Source organism: Raphanus sativus, chromosome 8, assembly GCF_000801105.2.
Source record: "Raphanus sativus cultivar WK10039 chromosome 8, ASM80110v3, whole genome shotgun sequence".
Classification (NCBI taxonomy): domain Eukaryota; kingdom Viridiplantae; phylum Streptophyta; class Magnoliopsida; order Brassicales; family Brassicaceae; genus Raphanus; species Raphanus sativus.
Window position 1 is genome coordinate 6,434,122 of NC_079518.1, and position 20,970 is coordinate 6,455,091.

General features: G+C 37.2%; 6 protein-coding genes across 8 annotated transcripts; 4 read left to right on the plus strand and 2 right to left on the minus strand.

Moving 5' to 3' along the window:
* Positions 1-114: 114 nt before the first annotated feature.
* Positions 115-732, plus strand: LOC108822435 (glycine-rich cell wall structural protein 1). The gene has a single exon (XM_018595504.2). The coding sequence runs from the start codon at positions 117-119 to the stop codon at positions 585-587; it is 471 nt and encodes a 156-aa protein (XP_018451006.2). The 5' UTR covers positions 115-116; the 3' UTR covers positions 588-732.
* A 218-nt stretch (positions 733-950) lies between these two features.
* Positions 951-2,765, minus strand: LOC108822434 (heterogeneous nuclear ribonucleoprotein 1). Its single transcript, XM_018595503.2, has 2 exons — positions 2,371-2,765; positions 951-2,117 (listed from the first exon to the last, which is right to left on the minus strand). Exons 1-2 carry the CDS (start codon positions 2,590-2,592, stop codon positions 1,185-1,187), a joined length of 1,155 nt encoding a protein of 384 aa, XP_018451005.2. The 5' UTR covers positions 2,593-2,765; the 3' UTR covers positions 951-1,184.
* A 1,144-nt stretch (positions 2,766-3,909) lies between these two features.
* LOC108822433 (uncharacterized) lies at positions 3,910-7,629 on the plus strand. Its single transcript, XM_018595502.2, has 14 exons — positions 3,910-4,176; positions 4,473-4,554; positions 4,801-4,904; positions 5,019-5,145; positions 5,251-5,345; positions 5,511-5,634; positions 5,730-5,810; positions 5,915-6,013; positions 6,106-6,267; positions 6,363-6,417; positions 6,500-6,561; positions 6,706-6,750; positions 6,838-7,008; positions 7,087-7,629. Exons 1-14 carry the CDS (start codon positions 4,139-4,141, stop codon positions 7,405-7,407), a joined length of 1,566 nt encoding a protein of 521 aa, XP_018451004.2. The 5' UTR covers positions 3,910-4,138; the 3' UTR covers positions 7,408-7,629.
* Positions 7,630-9,188: 1,559 nt separating this feature from the next.
* LOC108822156 (DUF21 domain-containing protein At4g14230-like) lies at positions 9,189-11,679 on the plus strand. The gene is made up of 8 exons (XM_056993094.1): positions 9,189-9,506; positions 9,580-9,656; positions 9,893-9,976; positions 10,061-10,398; positions 10,483-10,570; positions 10,647-10,720; positions 10,811-11,258; positions 11,365-11,679. Exons 1-8 carry the CDS (start codon positions 9,263-9,265, stop codon positions 11,428-11,430), a joined length of 1,419 nt encoding a protein of 472 aa, XP_056849074.1. The 5' UTR covers positions 9,189-9,262; the 3' UTR covers positions 11,431-11,679.
* Positions 11,680-13,549: 1,870 nt separating this feature from the next.
* Positions 13,550-15,641, minus strand: LOC108822158 (E3 ubiquitin-protein ligase RHF1A). Its single transcript, XM_018595182.2, has 7 exons — positions 15,335-15,641; positions 15,140-15,186; positions 14,991-15,053; positions 14,605-14,922; positions 14,287-14,370; positions 13,915-14,189; positions 13,550-13,828 (listed from the first exon to the last, which is right to left on the minus strand). Exons 1-6 carry the CDS (start codon positions 15,485-15,487, stop codon positions 13,922-13,924), a joined length of 933 nt encoding a protein of 310 aa, XP_018450684.1. The 5' UTR covers positions 15,488-15,641; the 3' UTR covers positions 13,550-13,828; positions 13,915-13,921.
* Positions 15,642-16,782: 1,141 nt separating this feature from the next.
* LOC108837634 (15-cis-phytoene desaturase, chloroplastic/chromoplastic) lies at positions 16,783-20,345 on the plus strand. Of its 3 annotated transcripts, none has more exons than XM_056993225.1 (14): positions 16,783-16,931; positions 17,092-17,289; positions 17,396-17,528; positions 17,631-17,719; positions 17,919-17,976; positions 18,198-18,353; positions 18,493-18,641; positions 18,742-18,861; positions 18,940-19,156; positions 19,241-19,343; positions 19,408-19,455; positions 19,549-19,782; positions 19,873-20,035; positions 20,157-20,345. In XM_056993225.1, exons 2-14 carry the CDS (start codon positions 17,122-17,124, stop codon positions 20,217-20,219), a joined length of 1,701 nt encoding a protein of 566 aa, XP_056849205.1. In that variant the 5' UTR covers positions 16,783-16,931; positions 17,092-17,121; the 3' UTR covers positions 20,220-20,345. The 3 variants fall into 3 exon arrangements, with proteins under 3 accessions (XP_056849205.1, XP_056849204.1, XP_056849206.1); XM_056993224.1 differs by having other exon boundaries at positions 16,810-16,969; XM_056993226.1 differs by having other exon boundaries at positions 16,817-16,974.
* Positions 20,346-20,970: the final 625 nt, after the last annotated feature.

Genomic DNA, 20,970 nt, shown 5'->3' on the forward strand with positions numbered 1-20,970 from the left:
GAAGTAACTTAATGCGAATATTTACTTGCAACTTAAAAGAGTTTATTTAAATAAATAAAAAGAGTTAGTTTAGTTTGCTACTTTCACTATATAAACGTTTGTAATGTAGATAGTTCATGCTCATCGAACTGCAAAAGATAAAAACAAAAATAACACGAAGAGACATGGGGCGTCTTGTAAACGGAGCTGGCCTCTTGGTTTTGTTGTGTTTCAATGTTTTTGTAGTGAGTAATGTGGCTGCGAGAGATGGTGTGATGAGCTTTGGCAGAGAGGAAGAGGAGAAGACCTTCATAGGAGGTGGAAAGGGCTTTGGGGGAGCTTTTGGTAAAGGAGGTGGGATAGGAAAAGGCGGAGGCATTCTTGGCGGCGGCATTGGTAAAGGCGGTGGCTTCGGAAAAGGAGGAGGAGGTGGCTTTGGAAAAGGTGATGGCTTCGGTGGTGGAATAGGCAAAGGTGGTGGTTTTGGCGGTGGGTTCGGAAAAGGAGGAATAGGCAAAGGAGGTGGCTTTGGAAAAGGTGGTGGCTTCGGTGGAGGGGGGATAGGCAAAGGCTTTGGCTTTGGCGGTGGTAAGATTGGACATCACTGAGATAAACAGGAAGAAACTTGTAGACTAGTTGCACTGCATGAGCGACTTGGGGAATAAAATAACTTTAGCTTCCACGTATTTGTCTAATTATAAGTTTTCATAATGAGCTTTTGCACTACCTATCTATCTATGCTTGTTTCATTTTCATCATGAATCTTATTTCCTCACAAAAGAATCAAAAGCTACACTTTTTTACTACTGTCTAAAGCTTCCACCTCTACTATATCTACTCAAACCATAACATTTAGTCACTTCTCTCCACCTCAATCTGCTTCTCCTCGCCATCTGCTTTTACTCAAACATCTATTTAACATTTAGTCAAAAACAAAACCATTCCGGCTTGAACACTAGGACAAACAAACATAATACTGGAAGCAGCAAATTTATAAGTCTTATGAAACTCAAAAAGGTACATCAACCGAAAAAAATAACTTAATAGAAGTCAGACTTTTTGTAATAAAAATAGCACAATCTTTATTAAAATTCAAACAGTCCAACCCTTTGTGAAGTTGAGGAACCTCTGAATCTGATTTGAGCTACTTTCTTCTTGACAAGGATCCATAACTAGGGCTGGTCATCAAATCACTTTAGTGATTATTACCCTTGCCGACCCAAACCGTACCCTCCTTGTGACGGGTCATAACCTCCCATGTAGCCACCACCAGGATTGTTCAAACCCCCAACACTAGGTCTCCCTCCAACCGCACCATACGCAGCTTGACTTCCGTAACCAGAATCCCCACTCCCACTGTACCCTCCATATCCATACTGTGGCTGAGCCGAAGGAGCTCCATATCCACTTTGAGCAGCACCATTCCCATAGCCTCCTGGGTGGTTCCCATAACCACCAGGAGCTGATGGAGTGTCCCATGAGTTTTTCGGAGCAACACTACTTCCATAACCAGCACCTGGCATGCTCGTTGCTCCGTATGCAGCAGCACCAGCACCGTAACCTCCGTATCCACCGAGTCCAGCACCGTTACTACCATTCCCATACCCACCAACACCAACACCAACGCCATAACCTGAAGAACCATAAGACGGCAAACCATTCCCCACATTCTGAGGAGGCTGCATATACCTATTGAAATCCATACGACCGTCAAAACCGCCTTCACTCCCACCACCAAAACCCTGGTAACCACCACCACCCATGGCTCGTCCAGCACCACCTGGATTAGCATCTTTAGGAAGAGCACGCTTCACTTCGACTTGCTTACCACTCAAATCATGGAAGTTCTTCTGGAGCACGCGGTCCACGGCGTCTTCAGAGTCGAAGGAGACAAATCCAAACCCGCGAGGACGGCTAGTAGTCTGGTCATGCATGATCACAACATCAGCCACAGGGCCATAGTTCTCAAAGTATTGGCGAAACTCCTCGTCTGTCAAAGTAGGAGGCAAGCCTCCGACAAAGATCTTCTTGGTTTTGTTGTTGTAAGCATCGCCTCCAGAGCTTCTAGATCCATTGAAGTTCCCACTCCTTCCAGAGACTTGCTGCTCCTCTCTTGACATAGCTCTCTTCACATCAACCTTAAAGAGAAAAAAACCAATTAAAAGCTTAGGATAATAAACCTCCAATAATCATTTTTAATCAACTGAAATATAAATAAATATATTATTAGACCAAACCAAACTGATTCTACACTCAAAACACTTATGATTCACAACATAATACTAATATCAATCTCCCTAAAATACCCCCGCCCTAATCAAGCAAACAAAAGTCTCGATTTTTTTCAATCTAGTTCTCGAATTAAAACAAAAGGGACAAAAAGTGGGGAACCTCTCTGGAATCAATGTGATGTTTGTCTTGAAGAACCCTATCGAGAAGCGAAGGATCGGAGAAGATGACGAAGCCGAAACCCCTAGGACGGCCAGTGAGCTTGTCTCTCATGACGATAGCCTGAGAAACATCTCCGTAGCTGCTGAAATGTTCTCTCAGCTTGTCTTCGTCTGTTTCCCACGAGATTCCACCCACGAAGAGCTTTCCTTGATCTGAATCCATCAGATCTAAACTAACAAAGAGTCACGAAACCCCCCCAACTTCGGAACTTACGAGCGAAAAAGGGTTTAGCTTTTTTAGGACAGGAAGAATCGAGGTGGCTGGCGGACGTGAGAGAAGAAGGAGAAGAAGAGGAGGAACAGCGTAGCGAATATTTCTATTGGTTTGGTACTATCGATGCTCGCAATAAGGGACGAATCTGTCTGTAGATAGATTGATTAACGGTTCGGATTGATTTTGAGTGTTTCGACGGTTCAGATGTGTTCTCCGTTCTAAAAGGGCCAATAGAATGTAACTAATGGGCCTTTAAGACCAATGTTGTTGGTTTTCGTGATTAGGCTTGTAACAAAAGCAATAATTTTCAAATATGTGTGATGGACTTCATTGCAAAATGCAAAGTAGACTTATTAAAAATATTTCTAAAATTTTTATTCATAATTTGAACTTTATGTCTAAGTAAAGAAAAACCTCTAAAAATTTAGAAACCAAAACCATTGTTTTGTACTCCCTCCGTTTTAATATAGATGATGTTTTAGAATAATTGTTTTGTTTCAATTTACACGAAGTTTTAAGATTTTAAAGTTATTTTAATTTTATTGGAAACTGTTCAACCAATTAGATTAATCTATTTTTTTTATAATTGGTCAACTGATTTTAAAATTATATATATGAAATATCTTCTTAGAGAAATGTAATTTTTTAAATTTTTGTGCATTGAGACATAACATCAAGTATTATAAAACAGAGGGAGTATAATAGTTACCCATATTGAGCCCTACCATTTTTTAGAGGGAAATGTCTTCCAGACGTGCCAGAATTGTCACAAGAAGGAACAAAATCTTTGAGAGGCTGTGATAATCTTCCTGTCACTAGATGTGCACTTAGGTGTCGAAAATGCCAAGCCAGCCTAACAGCTTTAGTACTTGTAATAATTAACCTCATATGTCTATAAGTTGACCACCTCGTATCATTCACTAGAAAAGGGAATCAAAATCCTTTTAGGCCCTACCTAAAACGACAAGACGTGCACTTTCTCGAGTAAAAACCTTAATTTAGTTTTTAAAATATTTTTTTTTTCGAGAGGCTTTGATTTCAGCTTTCACTGAAATGCTTTTGAAATAGCAATAATGGTTAATGATTACATTGACCACTTGATAAATCTCGTAATTACCGACTTGCAAACGGGGTAACTCACAACAGAATATAAAAACATAAAGCCGTTAATTACAAAAGGGTGACAAATGTGGGGACTAATTTGCAAGTTTATATATACACACACACAAAAAAAAAAAAAAATCAAAATATAAACAGTTGAGAGCTTGGAACAACGCAAAAAAAGCCGTTTCATAATTTCTTATTTATTTCCGTGTCCCTTCTTCGTTTCTTCGATCTCATCTGGAACAGCTCCATCTTCCTGTCTCTTTTTGGTGGGGTTTATAGTTGCAGTTCTTGTTCTGTCTGCATCAATTTTTATTTATGTGTGTTTGAATCGATTTGAGTCAAAATCATTTGAGGGAAGAATGAGAAGAAAGTGTTGATTTTTCTCTAGATGGAGCAGCTTGTTAACTTCATTATTCGACCTCCAAGGTGAAGAAGAAGCAGAAAAAATAAACGCTTACTGATTCTGGGAACTATGTTTTGAGTTTCTCTTTTATTTAGAGATGTGAACTTTCTCTTTTTGAATTAAAAGTATTTTTTTTTTTAGAATTGGGCTTTTGCAGCAAGTTTAGGGTTTCAGATTTTGTTGATTATAAATTTAGAATCTTGTTTTTAGATGAAGCATACAAGATTAAGTCACTTGAGTTAGGTTGAAGGAAGCCCTCTTCCTCTTCCAATTATATTGCAAGTTGCTACTTTTTGATCCATCTACATTACATTTGCAGAGCTGAATACAATCCGGAACATGATCTATTGGAACAGGAGTTCTTGCTGAAAGGGAGATGGTACCAGAGGAAGGATTTAGAGGTAAATGGATGGTTCTGCCCTTCTTCTTATTTTAATATATATAGCTCCATCTATCTGCTTGCTTAATCATGTTTTTGAACCCATGTCTCATGAACATCAAAAGATAACACTCTAACCAGAAATTTGTCTATCATTCCTAGGAAGCAACCGCCAGAAAGTAGATTTTTTTTTTTTTGAACATTTGATCTCATTGTTTAGTTTGTCTTTTTCTTTGCCTAAGTTTATAAAGAATCTTGTATCTGACAGGTAAAAAACAGCAGGGGAGATACCCTTAAGTGTAGTCACTACATGCCAGCTGAGCGTTCTGAAAACAGGCCTCTACCTTGTGTAGTATACTGCCATGGAAACAGGTAACTGTAGGAATGTGATTTTGAGCTGCTTTACTTGTGAAAATAAGCAAAATGACTCACCCCGTAGGTTGTTATAGCGTACTATTAACTAAAATGGACCTATGATTATTACAGTGGATGTAGAGCTGATGCTAGCGAAGCTGCAATCGTATTACTTCCTTCAAACATCACAATTTTCACGCTTGATTTTTCGGGATCTGGTCTCTCTGGTGGAGAGTATGTCACATTGGGTTCGAACGAAGTAATTATTTCCCCTCAGTTGTGTTCACTTGTAGCCATTGTCCTCAAGTAGTCACACTTCTTTTTATTTTTTTTGTTGATAAACGTGACGTGGGTGGATTTGCAGAAAGATGATCTGAAAGCAGTGGTTGAGTATTTACGCACAGATGGAAATGTCTCCCTCATTGGCTTATGGGGTCGTTCTATGGGTGCTGTCACAAGGTTCCTCTTAAGTCTACTTCTTAAAAAAAATATGATACTTTTCATGTGTTTTAAATGATTGGCAATAGCTATAACACGTCAACCACTGTAACTTAATAATATGGTTGCTACAGTTCCTGTCTGCTAGACTAAGAATCATTGTGTTGCTACAACTTATTTTTCCAGCTTGATGTATGGAGCCGAGGATCCCTCTATCGCAGCGATGGTTCTAGACAGCCCGTTCTCTGATTTGGTTGATTTGATGATGGAACTAGTAGATACATATAAGTTCCCTTTACCCAAATTTACTGTAAGTAAAACTAATTTTGTATCTTCTGTTTCTTGTGGGATTATAGCTATCTCCTACAAGAGGTTTAGTTTAAGCTATTTTTTTTTTTAATTCAGATAAAATTTGCAATACAATATATGCGGAGAGCTGTTCAGAAGAAAGCCAAGTTTGACATAACGGATCTCAACACCATCAAGGTCGTTTGTCCTTTTTGATAATTAATTACCCCTATTCACTACTATGCAACAAACATATCTTTCTTATTATGGTATGTGATGTTTTTGTTTCTTGTTTTTTACAGGTAGCCAAGTCATGTTTTGTTCCAGTTTTATTGGGACATGCCATAGACGATGACTTTATTCACCCTCATCACTCGGAGCGTATATATGAAGCATACGTAGTAAATTCTTCTTCCTCTTATCCCTCTCTCTCTCTCTCTCACAAGTTGTTGATAACAATTTGACCTGTAAACATATGTTATTATTATGCAAGGGAGACAAGAATATCATCAAATTCGAGGGAGACCACAATTCACCGCGGCCACAGTTCTACTTCGATTCTATAAACATCTTTTTCCATAACGTTCTTCAGCCTCCTAACGTGGTGACCGGCCCAACAACACTTTTTGACCCATTGGATGATTATTTCGCCAAGGCAATGAATCTTGTATCAGACTGTTTTTTTCTGGAATGTTCTTGTCTCTTTAGTGAGAAAGTTGTCAATGATTTTCAACTGTTTTTTATGTTCAGGGCAGTTGGAACACCATGAAAGAACTAAATTCTCCACCATCCTCAGCTCAGAAAAGTAAAAGTCATTTAGTTTTTAATTCTACTGTATGTTTGATTTTTACCCTATAGCCGCCAACATCTTTTCTCATTGATTTCAGGTACAGCTGCCTCCGATGCAATCAATGAAGTCCGCATGAAAAGACCTATGAGTCGCACAGAGGTTGGTAGTTTTGGAAACATGTTCTTGCAGTGGTACCAAACTAAAAAGGCCTTTGCTTCACTTGTTTCTTTACCCACGAGAGTGTATGTGGTATAATTTTATATAAACTTCCTTGTTGATGGTCCTTTATTACAAATCTCTCAGGTTCCTTCCAACGTCTCATCTAATCAATCATCCTCAGAAACGAAGGTCTATGATCAGTTTCTCTTCTTCGTTTTTTTTTTCTTCCTTATCTGTTCGTGACGTTGGTGAGATATGTTTTTTTGTTTCATTCAGGAAAAAGAGGGGTCCAGTAGTTCATCTTGTGATATGATCAGCTTCGATTTGTCAAATGGGGATCCATATCCTCCTCATGGTCTCGCTGTAGCTTTAGATGATGATCAATATGTGGAGTTTCAAGTAGAGGACTTGGCTGACTTTCCATCTAATGCCGAGGAAGAAGAGAGGGTAAGAATACCCTCCTTCTGGTCCCTCTTATAATATTTTGACTTGGGTTGATGTTCATTTTTGTTTCACGTACCTCAGATGCTGATGGAAGCGGTGATGAAATCGCTGGAGGCAGAAGAAGAAACTCATCAGAACAAAGAACCTTCCAGAGAAAAAGAAAGTAATGCTGCTGCTGCTGCTGCTTCTACTACAGAACCAACATATCCTGAGACGGATTCTGCATCCGGTCCAACAGTACTAATTAATGCACCATCATCTTCGGAAGCAAGTGATGACACCATTGATTTGTCAGCACGTACAAAGGCAACAGTAACTGTGGTTGGACGTAGTAGCACATCTGGAAACGTCTTAGACGGGTTATTACGACGACGATGGGATCTTAACTTCTTCAAAAAGTAGATACATTTCCATTACTTAAGTTATATATATATATGTGTTTTGGTTTTTGGGTAAAATAGAAAGGAAAGGTTTGTCATGACAGAGTTTTATTCGTATGCTGTTAAGAGATCTCGTGTTGGGTTTTTGACAAAAAGGTCTCTTTTATCCTCTTGTTGTGAACATGTAATGAGATCACTATGTATTTAAAATTTTTTATCACTAATCCTATATTTATGAAGAACATTTTAATGCAATCATACTACATGATTTTGCTCACATTTCCTGGAAACAGCAAATACTTACTGTGAAGGAAGAATGTAAGAATATAAACCATTTGATAAAACTTGCAAAATACACTACAATGAGTTTCGAGACAATTTGGGCATGAGACAGTCTGTTCTTAGTCTAAGTCAATAACTGCAATGCTTCTTCAGTGAATTCATTGATCGTATGAACTTTACATGGTTGCTTACCATCTAAACAAGCTAAGCAAGTCTTGCATTTTGATAGGTGAAGAGTTTACTTACACCTGAAACAGAGACACTTGTCAGCACAGTTTGTATACGCAGAATGCCAAGGTTTCACCTCCCATTTTGTATGAAATACCGAATGAGTTTCAAAAAGGAAGCCAGTCAGATGGCTGCAGTTGTGAAAGTTAAGGGGAAGAAAGAACAAAGGAACCACGACAGTGTCATTGTCCACATCGACAAGGCTAATAGAATATCATTGCATCAAAACAGCGAGAATGTACCACACGGGTTATCACAGTATATTTTTATTAAATTTTATTGCAATCATTATTAAAAGCCTTTATGAACGACTATGAATAAAAATGTTTTTATTCTTAACATTTAGACCAAAATGCTCTAAGTTTTTTTTTCTGAAACTGGCTTCAAAATGTTCTAAGTTCATAATTAGAATTCGATGGCGTTTTAGAAAAAAAAAACATGTCGATGGCTTTTGACCAAAAGTATGTAGACCAGAATTAGGAACCCTGATATTTTCCCATGTTCTTTTCTGTGTGTGTGTGTGTCACATGTTGAATAATGCCAGTCTGGTCAAATTTCGTGTTTCATAGTAAATGAAGTTAAATATACGTAAACCAATATAAAACTAAAGAGACAAGCTGACTTGTCTACGAGCCGCACGTCATGATTCATTAACACCATAAGTAATGGTTTTTTGGTTGAAAATTATTTTATTTAGTAAAAGAGCTATGTTTTTCTTATTCAAAAAAAAAGAACTATGTTTCTTAAGTAACTCTTCTTAATAAAATAAATCGTTTATGTGCTTGTTAGTGTTTAAAAATTACATTCCTACAATATATTAGATAAATTTATTAGTAAGGATAGTGAAAGTATAATAAGTAGCGAAGTTCCTAAAATCAATTAAGCTTCGAAATAAACCTTTTCTAAGTCCTAACATAAACCTCGTAACTTGTTCTCAACTTTTATCATCATCAAAATGTTAAATTATAAATTTGTTTTTGGAGTAAACAACACGAAATTACAAAATTGCAGGGTTTTCTTTATTTTGTATGTTATCACAACAATTATCCCAATATTATTCTCTTAGAAAGATCATTATTTTTGAAGATAGTTACGATTTAATGCATAAGCTGTTGTTAATATCTCGAATATTCTTTTACCAAAAAAAAATATATGTATATATCTCGAATATTCTTTTTTTTTTTTTAAAGTCGTCATATCTGGAAATTGTAGTTGAAAAAGGAAAAGCAATCTATTTAGAGAAACAAATAACAATTCGTGGGTGGATTGGATATATTTGAAACAGCAAATAAATAAATAAATAAATCAAATAAGAAAATTCAAACCGAGAACGAACGAAAATATCTTCCTGAGAAGAAGAAAAGAAGATGCATCCGTTCAACGCTATGATGGCGGCGAGGATGTTGACCGCCGTCGGAAAATCAAACGGCTTAGAGAGCGAGACGATCCCCTTCGGATCCTTATGGTGGAGTATCTACGCCGGCGTCTCTTGTTTCCTCGTCCTCTTCGCCGGTATCATGTCGGGTCTCACTCTGGGCCTCATGTCTCTCGGCCTCGTCGACCTCGAAATCCTCCAACGCAGTGGCTCCCCTAAGGAGAAGAAACAATCAGGTTTATTATTCAAAAATCGATTTGATTCCGATTCTGATTCTGATTCTGATTCTTTACTGTTTGTTTGTTTCAGCTGCGATATTTCCGGTAGTTCAGAAACAGCATCAGCTTCTAGTGACACTTCTCTTGTTCAATGCTCTTGCTATGGAGGTATTTAATCAAAATCTCTTGCTTTTGATTGTACATAACTAATGTTCAAGAAATCATTAGACTGTAGTTAAGTACCTTAGAGAGAGATTAATGTTTAGGCGGGGGCGCCTAGACCTTACCTTTTTTTTTTAAACGCGCTGACTAGGCTCCCGCCTAGGCGCCAGACCGATTTTTAGAACACTGACTAGAACCTTTATGCTTAGGTCTGATGTTAAAAGGATTTATACTTTTTGCAGGGACTTCCTATATACTTAGACAAGATCTTCAACGAGTATGTTGCTATCATCCTCTCCGTTACTTTCGTTCTCTTTGTTGGAGAGGTAAACAAACTTTTTTTTTGACTTTTTTTATAGCTTTTACGAAGAGGCGCGCGCTTACAGTGTTTGTGTGTGTGTGTTTTTTAGGTTATTCCTCAAGCTATATGCTCTAGGTACGGACTAGCAGTGGGAGCTAACTTGGTCTGGCTTGTACGAATCTTGATGATTCTCTCCTACCCGATATCTTTCCCTGTTGCGAAGATGTTGGACTGTGTGTTGGGACACGGCGACCCTTTGTTTAGACGGGCTCAGTTGAAGGCTCTTGTTTCTATTCACGGGGAAGCTGCTGGTAAAGGAGGTGAGCTTACGCATGATGAGACCACTATCATTAGTGGTGCGCTTGATTTGACTGCCAAGACTGCTAGGGAAGCCATGACGCCGATTGAATCGATCTTTTCCTTGGATATGAATTCGAAGTTGGACTGGTGAGAGTTTTGGTACTCTCTGTGTTCTGTGACAAACCTTATATTTGAGTTTTGTGTCTTACACTGGTTTTGCTTGTGATTTAGGGAAGCTATGGATAAGATTCAGACACGAGGTCATAGCCGGATTCCTGTCTACTCCGAGAATCCTAAAAATGTTGTCGGACTTCTTTTGGTAGGTGTTTGTTGACCCCTTTTATCATCTTCTTTTGCAAACACTAATGAAAGAAGATGTTCTTCTGTTTGTTTAGGTGAAGAGTCTCCTTACTGTTCGCCCTGAATCAGATACTCTTGTCAGCACAGTTGGTATACGCCACATTCCAAGGTCTTGCCATTGTTTTTTTTTCTTTCCCTGAAGTTATCCTCTCTCTATACTACTAGAATTCTGATTGTGTGTTTTAAATGATTGAACTAGGGTTCCAGCCGATATGCCATTGTATGATATACTGAACGAGTTTCAAAAAGGGAGCAGTCACATGGCTGCAGTTGTGAAGGTCAACGTGAAACGCAAAGGTTCTCTTTCGACTTTGGTTGAAGAAGAAAACACTAATAATGACTCCAAGTTGACGACACCTCTGTTAATGAAGCGAGAAGGAAACCAGGACAATGTCGTTGTTGATATTGACAAGATTAGTAACAGTGCGTTCTCGCATACTTCAGAGGAGATAGAGGATGGAGAAGTAATCGGTGTCATCACTTTGGAAGATGTGTTTGAAGAGCTTTTGCAGGAAGAGATTGTGGATGAAACTGATGAATATGTTGACGTTCATAAAAGGATTCGGGTGGCGACTGTAGCGGCAGTGGCTATTTCATCGTTAGCGAGAGCTCCTTCAGGCCGGAGGTTACTTGGCCAAAAGGGAACTGTAAGTAAAACAAACAAACTCTCTCTCTCTCTCTCTCTCGCGAAACAAAATGGTTTTAAGTGAAAAAGACCTTTGAGATATTGAACCGGTCACTTGTGTTTTGCAGGGAGGACCAAAAACGCCAAAGGCATCTTCTACTACTCCCAAGGCAGGACATGATAAACCGATTTGAACTGTGACCGGTTCTCTTCAGGGATGATGATGATTTCAGGTGTTTTTTTTTCTTTTTTTCTGCGTGAGTGCGAGTGTAATAAGAAGGTTTTAAAACTTAGACCAATTATCGAGCACATACGTGTAGGGTATAATAATAATATAGTCTACAAAACAATTCGAGCTTGTTTTTAACTCCAAATCTATTCATTTGTATGTTCTTTATCATATACCTTTTTGTTCCATGAAGAAGGTCCAGTATTTTCATGAAGCTTTAGTAATGTGTTTTGATGATTTTCGAAGTAGCACGTTTGATTTGAAGGCTTCTGAATTTAGAATCCACCATGCACAAACTATCAAAAACCTCACAAATTTGAAACGATATAAGTTGCAAAAAAAAACAGAGAGAAAGATGTTGAACAAGAAGACACAAGATTGTTAACTGATTCCTGTGTGAAGAATTACTCAATAGGGCCAGATCGATCTGGCAATCCACTCAAAGAAGAATTACAGCTCAAACACGACAAGATTTTATCAATGGAGATTTATTTCTCATCACATTGATCTCTTATTTTCTTAGATAAAGGAGAAGACAGACGCTGTAACAGACATTTTCTAGTACAATTTATTAACAAACGTTGACTAACGAACCCTCTACCTCGACTAAAGAGTCTTTAACATCTCTTCTCCTTTCTCGGTTTTAATCAATTGACATATAAAGGTGGTCATGCTCTTCTTTGATAACTACTGACCAAAACGGAAAGTTTGAACAAAACCAACAACCCATTCAACACTCCACCTTTGATTCAACTTCCCTTATATCATGTGAGTGAATTGCACAGCCTAATAGACCTTGCCTCTATGATTACTGATCTTTTCACCCAACTGCTTCAAACTTATGAACCAGAATGCATTTAGTGAGCATATCCGCATGATTTCTTCTTTTAATGATAGAGCAAGTGATAAAAACATCTTTATGATATGTTAGGCAATATTATTAACAAACTATCTTAAATCAAAACAAAACAAAAAAAAACAAAAGTAATAGATAAAAGAAAAGAAAAAAACATCGAGGATGACTATATTCTTCTATACAGTTTATCAGCCTTGATGACAGGATTTTGGATAGTTAAGTCGGTAATGGCGGCGGTTTTATAATCCGACAGACAAGAATGTTCCTCCGGGTGACGGTGAGACCCACAGAACATATGACCGCATCTACATTGAAATCCTAGCAGCCCCACCTTTTTATTGCACGCATTGCATCTACTTCTCTTTTTATTCTTTACCACCACAACTGCCTCTTCAGAGTGCTTCTCCACCACTGTTGTTGCCTTTTCACCCGCCTCCGTTACTGTTTTCGTGTGATCTCTTATAGTGTCCAAGTATCTGGAAGACTCATTCTTTAAAAAATTGTTGTAGCACTTAGAGCAAAGGTTCTTGGTCTGTGGCGTGCTGAAGAAGCCACATCCGTTGATGCATAGCGAGGGCTCTACTTCTGTCATGCTTTCTTTACCGAGTCTTAGGTTTTGCAACTCTCTCTCCATAAATTTTCTTGTTTGCTTTGTCTCTCACAATCTAATCTTACGATTGAATCTAATGTTTGCAACCGTTTGGTGTCTTCTTGTTTTGGATCTAGAGTTTGTATGTCTTGAGTTTATATAGAGAGCTTTTTAAAAAGAGTAATTTTTATGTATGCAAGTTTGTATGTCTTAAAGTTTATATATAGAGCAGAGCTGCTAAAAACATAGTCATACTCCTGCCAAGTTTATGCTGTTCTTTGTCCTAAAATCTAGATTTTGTTTTTATCTTTTCGGTTTTATATTACAAACTTCGATTTTGAAGATAATGTAGAATTTTTTTTTAAAAATATTATACAGCTGTCATTGTTATATTGAATTATTCAAATTTGGAAATTGTAGTTTAAAAAAAAAAACAGTCATTCTCCTGCTAGATTTCAGGTGTTTTGTGTCCTAAACAAATTAGGTTTTTTCAGGTTTTACTTTTTACAACTCCAGTGTTTGAAAATGATAATGTAAATTTATAATGGATAAAGACAAACCTGTCACTATTGTTTCTATTTTTTTTATATATTTATGGGCTTTTATATGTAGACTAATCAAATCCTGAGTGAACGCATATATAACAAAACCCCTTTTGTAATTATTATCTAATACAAAGTTACAAAACCCCTTTTGTAATTATTAACTAATACAAAGTTTTGACTCCGACTAGGAGTTGAAAATCGATTAATAAAAGTATTACTCAGGGAAGGATTTTACTTATTTATGGCAAAAATAGAGACGAGAGAGAAGAGATCATGAGAGAGAGAGCTCTGAAGAATGCAGGATGCTAAGACCTTGATTCCATGAGAATATACATCGCTTGCATTATAGGTTTAATTAGAATGATCCTCCTCCCTGAGATGAATTCAATGATGATTCTCATTAGCAAAACCAACAAACTTAGAGGACAAGAAACAGGGAGATGCAAGTCTAGCTAATACCTGCAGCTTATGGGATTCGGTTTTGTCCCCCAATGTTGGAAGTGGCATCTGCTTCTTCTTCACGCTTCCCTTTGAAAGAGAAGTTGAATCCGGAAGTTGTAGACCCACCGAAACGCTTTGAAGCAAAATCCAAGCGTTCCATCATCCGTGCAACACCAGCTATTCCAGCGTTCATCTCACGCTGTACTCCTTTGCTCAGTTCTTTCACTGAGTTGTTGCGAGCAAGCAGCTTCTCTTTGAGACCTTGTTTACTCTTAGAGATCGATTCTTTGTACCTGGAGGAGGGAGGCATGTCTCCATACCATCAGTTTTTGACTTGTGAAGGAAGGAAGGAAGGAAGGAAGATGATGAATTGAGTTTAAGTGTGTATACCTTGCGGAAGCAGCAGCTAGTTTGGATTTAATGGCTTCCGGAAGAGATGATGCTTCGGATGGAGGAGAAGGTCCAGGGGAGATTCTGATTATAGATACAAAAAGAGAAGATGAAGATGTGACTATGTGTTAAATAGGGTTTTAGGTCAGTAAAGCATTCTCCACAATATTCACCACAACACAGCAGTAACTAAGTGAAACAGGACAAGCAGCCAAGCAAAGAGAAATGATGCGTATCAAAAACACTAGTTGTAGTAGATAAACCAGGCAAAAAAAAGCTTCAGTTTTTTTAGCATGATTTTGTGTAATGTAAATGTACCTGGAACCATTGCTGGTAACAGCAGGAGATGCAGGAGACGGGGGGTTTGCATTCTGATGTTGAACATGGGGGATGTGAGCAAGATTGGCCATATCAGTAGGAGTGGGATCATTGGAGGATATTGGAGTCTCCCTTGTACAACGTCTATGGGCAGCTTGAGTGAGATGCCTAAGGAATTGTTCATCAAAGCTGCTCTCCTCCTCTGAGTGAAAGTCGTCCTCGTTGGAGTGACCAATGATTGTTGGAGAGGATGAAGATCTCACGTTGCTGGTTGTTTTCATCAGCCTTTCCTTATCCACAGCAGCCAAAAGCTCTTGGCTACAAGAAAAACCAAATGTAATTCTTTTTTTGTAAGAATAAAAAAGGATAAATCAAATAGTGTGTACCTGAGAGGATCTTTGAGGACAAAGAATTGCCAGCAAATAGGACACTCTTTGCTTCTCTGAGACCTGTGTAAGTAAAAACCCAAATCACGAATCAAGTCACCAATATATATATGAACAAACAAGATTCAATTTCTTAAAAAACAACATACCATTCAATGATGCACTGGAGGTGATATTCATGCTTGCAACTTGTAACCTTAACAAAACATTTGGCATTTTCCAAAAAAAAAAAAAAAAAATCATTGGTTCAATAAAATAATATTCAAAAGGATCTCTAGATTTAAGGGGAAAGGGAGAAGAAGATCGTAAAACCCCCATAAAGAGAAAACAAGAGAGAAGATTACAGTGGCAGGATCCTGGAGAGTGAAAGGCTCGAGGCAGATGCTGCAAGCGTCGTCCGTATCATCATCAACAAACGCAGATGAGGAAGAAGAAGAAGCAATGGCGGGAGACTTTTCAGATAAGTTGAAAGCAGAAGCATACGTGAAACTAGACATTGTTGCTTTTGGCTGCGAGTGGGGTTAATGACGAAGAAGCTGTGTATTGATTGATTTGAGATCAAGAGGAGGAGGAAGATGAGGAGGTATGGTGGTGATCACATAATAAAAAAGAATGACTGATAAGTCAAAGCAAAGAATAATGAGGAAAAAGTCAATAAAGGAAATTGCAAGGCCGTGGAGCAAAGTTCGATTCGACTGTTTCTTTCTTTCTCTCTCTTTTTTTTTATCTTTTGTTACACTGTTGTTGGGCCTTTGCTTTCTCAGTACCTTTACTCCAACTATTTTATTAGATTCTTTGCCTACTTCGCCATCACAGATATGGTCCCAATTCTATAAAGCTCAAAACCGCATTTAAAACCCATGGAGTTAGTAGCATCGAACTAGGCATTTTGGAAATATTGTAAACCGAGAAACGAAACCGAAACCAAACTTAAAAAGCTAGAATAGAACCAGTCAGAAACTTAGAACGGTTGGTTCTCTCTATCCGCAAAACTCAAAACCGAACTGGATGAATATCTAAATATATAAAATATTAACAATATATTTAAAACTATAATTTTTAATTCAAAAAAATATTCAAAAGAAAAAAATGAAATATCTGATTTTCGGTTTTTTTTTTTGGGTTCACATAAAAAACAGTAATACTATTATAACTAAAATTTAGTATAAATATATATCATTAAAATTATGTTTTATTTTATTTGATGCAAACAAAAAAGTTAAAGCAACTTTTGACTTAAAACAAAACAACAAATTATCAAAGTACTCAATTTAAATATTAAAATTAACTGCTCAGTTTATTTGGAATTATTGAATTCAAATCATTTTTTTCTATTCAGTTGAGTTTAGTATTAGTTGGTGCAATTTTATCAAATTAAACAGCCTTATTTGAAATAATCAATTCAAATCGATATCTAAAAATCCCTGACTAAGCATCATAGACATATATTGTTCTTTCGCACCATAACAATGTTGAAAGAACGCACAATCAAGTTCCATGTTCTGAGTTTTGACTGAATCACAGTCATTTATTCGTTAGAACAGGATAAAGAGAGATAAATTTCGACTAGAAAATAATATTTTTGACAGAAATAATATTAAATTTTCAGAATGAACTTTTAATATTCAGTTAAAATGATAAATATATTACAAATAATTTAACCATATGAGTTAGCATAATTTCTCTCGAATGTGTCATTTATTACTACTCTTCAACAAACCTCAAATGAAATTATATATTTTAATTTTTTTTTTGGATCAAGTATATTTTAACTAATGTGGTGGACTTGGTGGTAAACTGGTAATCTATCTCTTTCGTAACCAATGAACGTGGTCTATCTCCGGATAACATTACCAACGAGAGACCGACCATATGTGTACTTGAGGCTTCCACCTAGTGTCCTCTCCTCTCCTGCTTCTTCTTCAGAACTGCACGCGCAGGGTGAGATAATTGGAGACTAGTAATCCGTGTAAAATCAAGTTCGGTACTTGTTCTCAATTATGTGTTTCCGACACAAAGCTTTTCTCTTTGCTCCTGCTATCGCTTTTTTTTTTGTTTTTAAATAAATTTTGTAAAGTCTCTTCTTTTATGGGTTTTGCAGATTCCTCGAAGCAGTTTGGTTAAAAGTAAAATGGTTGTGTTTGGGAATGTTTCTGCAGCGAATTTGCCTTATCAAAATGGGTTTTTGAAGGCAATTTCATCTGGTGGTTGTGATTTAATGGGACACCGCAGCTTCAGAATTTCAACTTGTTCACAAGCTCTTAAGACAAGAACAAGGAGGAGTGCTGGTCCTTTGAAGGTCTCTGTCTTTTTTTTTTTTGTAATTACTTGAACTCCCTAAATCTGATCAAAGTGTTAAGTGTTATTGGTGATCAAAAGAGCCCAATTTTGAACTTGGGGTGTAGGTAGTTTGTGTGGATATAGCAAGGCCAGAGCTAGAGAACACTGTCAACTTCTTAGAAGCTGCAAGTTTGTCTGCATCTTTCCGTAGTGGTCCTCGTCCTGCGAAGCCTTTAAAAGTTGTAATCGCTGGTGCTGGTATGTAATGTGTCAAAAACTTAATAAGCTCTTCCTGCTGCCTCCCCCTTCGGTTTTGTGATGAAAAGAAGCTCTTTTTTTGCCCTCTCGAATAATTTGCAGGGTTGGCTGGATTGTCAACAGCAAAGTACCTGGCTGATGCAGGACATATACCTCTGTTGCTCGAAGCAAGAGATGTTCTTGGTGGAAAGGTAAAAACTTAACTCATGTCTCATGGTTTGTTTAATCATTCTTATTAAGACTTGCTGGTTTCCAAAGGCCGTCACCAATTTGAGTTTATGAGACTATAATACAATAACGTGTTACATTGTTGTTGTATGTTTCTGTCTCTTAGGTGAGATTATTATTAAAAGATCATCTATTAACGATGTGAAGTATGTGTTCCTCCAGATAGCTGCATGGAAGGATGAAGATGGAGATTGGTATGAAACCGGTTTACATATATTTTGTAAGTAACAAAAATTCATTATCTCTCCGTTGCTCCTCCAATGTATGTATATTTCTTCACTTTCATAACCTTGGATTTGAATTTACATGTGATGTACCAATATGTGCTCTTATCGTGTATAGCTGAATAAGCTATTCTTTTTAGTATTGAATCTTTTTTGTTTCCTTGACTCTTTTCATATACTTTTCATATACTCTTTTCATATACTTGGTGGTTGAAAGTTGGTGCATATCCGAATGTGCAAAACTTATTTGGAGAACTTGGGATCAATGATCGGTTGCAGTGGAAGGAACACTCCATGATATTCGCCATGCCAAGTAAACCTGGAGAATTCAGTAGATTTGATTTCCCAGATGTCTTACCAGCACCCTTAAACGGTGAGAGGATATAAAACTTATAGCATTTTTTTTTTTAATTCTTCAAGTTGTTTTGAAATTTCAAACAACTATATCATATGTTAGGACAAAAATATGTGTGGCTGAAGCTGTTAATGCGGATACTCTGTTACCGTTGTAGGTATATGGGCAATATTGAGGAACAACGAGATGCTGACATGGCCAGAGAAAATAAAGTTTGCTATTGGACTTCTTCCGGCTATGGTCGGAGGTCAGGCTTATGTTGAGGCTCAAGATGGTTTATCAGTTGAACAATGGATGAGAAAGCAGGCAAAAGTTCTTCACTTTGCTGCTTCTTTGTTCGTTTGCTCTCTCTCATCAGATGAATAGTTTTCACTTTTTGTTTTTTTCTCTTGGATTCTTTTTACAGGGAGTACCTGATCGAGTGACTGATGAGGTGTTTATTGCCATGTCAAAGGCGCTAAACTTTATAAACCCGGACGAACTTTCAATGCAATGCATTTTGATAGCTTTGAATCGGTTTCTTCAGGCATTCCCCAGCAAACTCTTTCTTTCTTTCTTCTTTTCCCCTCTCTCTCTCTAAATCCATAGCGATTGATTTGAACAGGAGAAACATGGATCGAAGATGGCCTTCTTAGATGGTAATCCACCGGAGAGGCTTTGTATGCCAATAGTGGAACATATTCGATCACTAGGTGGGGAGGTAAGACTCAACTCAAGGATAAAAAAGATTGAGCTCGACGAGAATGATGCTACTGTTAAGAGTTTCTTACTCACTGATGGTACCACTATCCAAGGAGACGCTTATGTCTTTGCCACTCCAGGTTCTTTTCTTTTGTTCTTTTTTTTTTGGATTTTACATTCAAGGGATCCTACTTCATATGCTGTTTTACGTTTTTGTTTTGTAGTCGATATCCTGAAGCTTCTTGTGCCTGATTCCTGGAAAGAGATACCATACTTCAAGAGATTGGAGAAGTTAGTTGGTGTTCCAGTTATCAACGTTCATATATGGTTAGTCAGACAATTACCCCATCCCTCACTTAAGTGATGTTGAACTAATAATATTCCATGGCAGGTTTGATCGAAAACTAAAGAACACATATGATCATTTACTCTTTAGCAGGTGAAGTTTCATGGGGGAATTTTAAAGGCATTTAAAATATAAAACTAGTCTTTGAACAAATCTTTTGTCTTTGTGTTTTTTCTTTTTTTGCAGAAGTAACCTTCTGAGTGTGTATGCTGACATGTCGTTAACTTGTAAGGAGTATTACGATCCTAACCGGTCGATGCTGGAGCTAGTATTTGCACCTGCAGAGGAATGGATATCAAGGACCGACTCTGACATCATTGATGCAACCATGAAAGAGCTCGAGAGACTCTTCCCTGACGAAATCTCAGCTGACCAAAGCAAAGCTAAAATTCTCAAGTACCATGTCGTCAAAACTCCAAGGTTAGTTAAAGAGAAGTTATTACCAAGCCTTAGATTGTCCCCTTCAAATGATGGATGATGGATCATACAATATATCTCTTACTCTATCAGGTCAGTGTACAAGACCATCCCAGACTGTGAACCATGTCGTCCACTACAAAGATCTCCTATTAAAGGATTCTACTTAGCTGGGGATTATACTAAACAGAAGTACTTAGCTTCCATGGAAGGTGCCGTTCTCTCTGGCAAATTCTGCTCACAGTCTATTCTACAGGTCAGTAGTAGTAGTAGTAACACATAGTTCAGTTTGTTGTTAAACCAGTGACCCTTTTACTGATATATTGCATTAGTCCCTCAGTTTTTTTTCTATTTTGGTTAACTGATTGATTCTTCAGGATTACGAGATGTTGGCTGCGTCTGGACCGCAAAAGCTGTCGGAGGCGACTGTATCAACATAAGACATGAAGCTTAAATATCACTATTTTGTAACTTTCGTGTACAAACCTCATTTTAATACAAAGTTACAGATTTGGCAAAAGGAAACAATATATATTGCAAGGGAAATATGAATGCAACTTTGATAATCTGTGTATAAGCAAATCATATATCAATGTTTAAAAATAAATATGTTTGACAAAAAAAAAAGAATTCATTTCATAGGTATATAAAAAGCATTATGTGAAAATAGTTTGTCTATTATTTAATTTATTTTGTATGGCCTTAATTAAATTAGCCAGCTATATGATTGCTTGTAAGCATTTTTAAACTTCTTTTGCGTATAGAATAGTCTCATTTCAGCAAAGCCAAAATTGACGCTACTCTCTGCAGTAGATGAATCTTACAGATTTGACATTTCTCCTTTTCTGTCGTTATTATAATCTTGAAAGAGTAATTATTGTCGATCTTTTGTAATCAAATTGATTGATTGCTCATTTATATTTCTTTTCTTCTGTAACCATTTTTGGTTTTTATTAGTCTTGGTAAAAATTGCATAAGGTGGATGTTTGATTGATCGCTGGCAAAACAAAATTAATTTTTTTTTGTTCTAAAGAGTAAGAAGGAAAACCAAATAAAGAAATAAAAAGGTCTAACCACAATATATTTTCTCCTTTGGTTTTTAGTAGTATAAGACTAGTCTGGTAGGGTCTATAAAGTCTCTTGAAAGTCACGTGAGAAGCGAACCTGAATTGCTTTTGGCCTTTGGGTAAT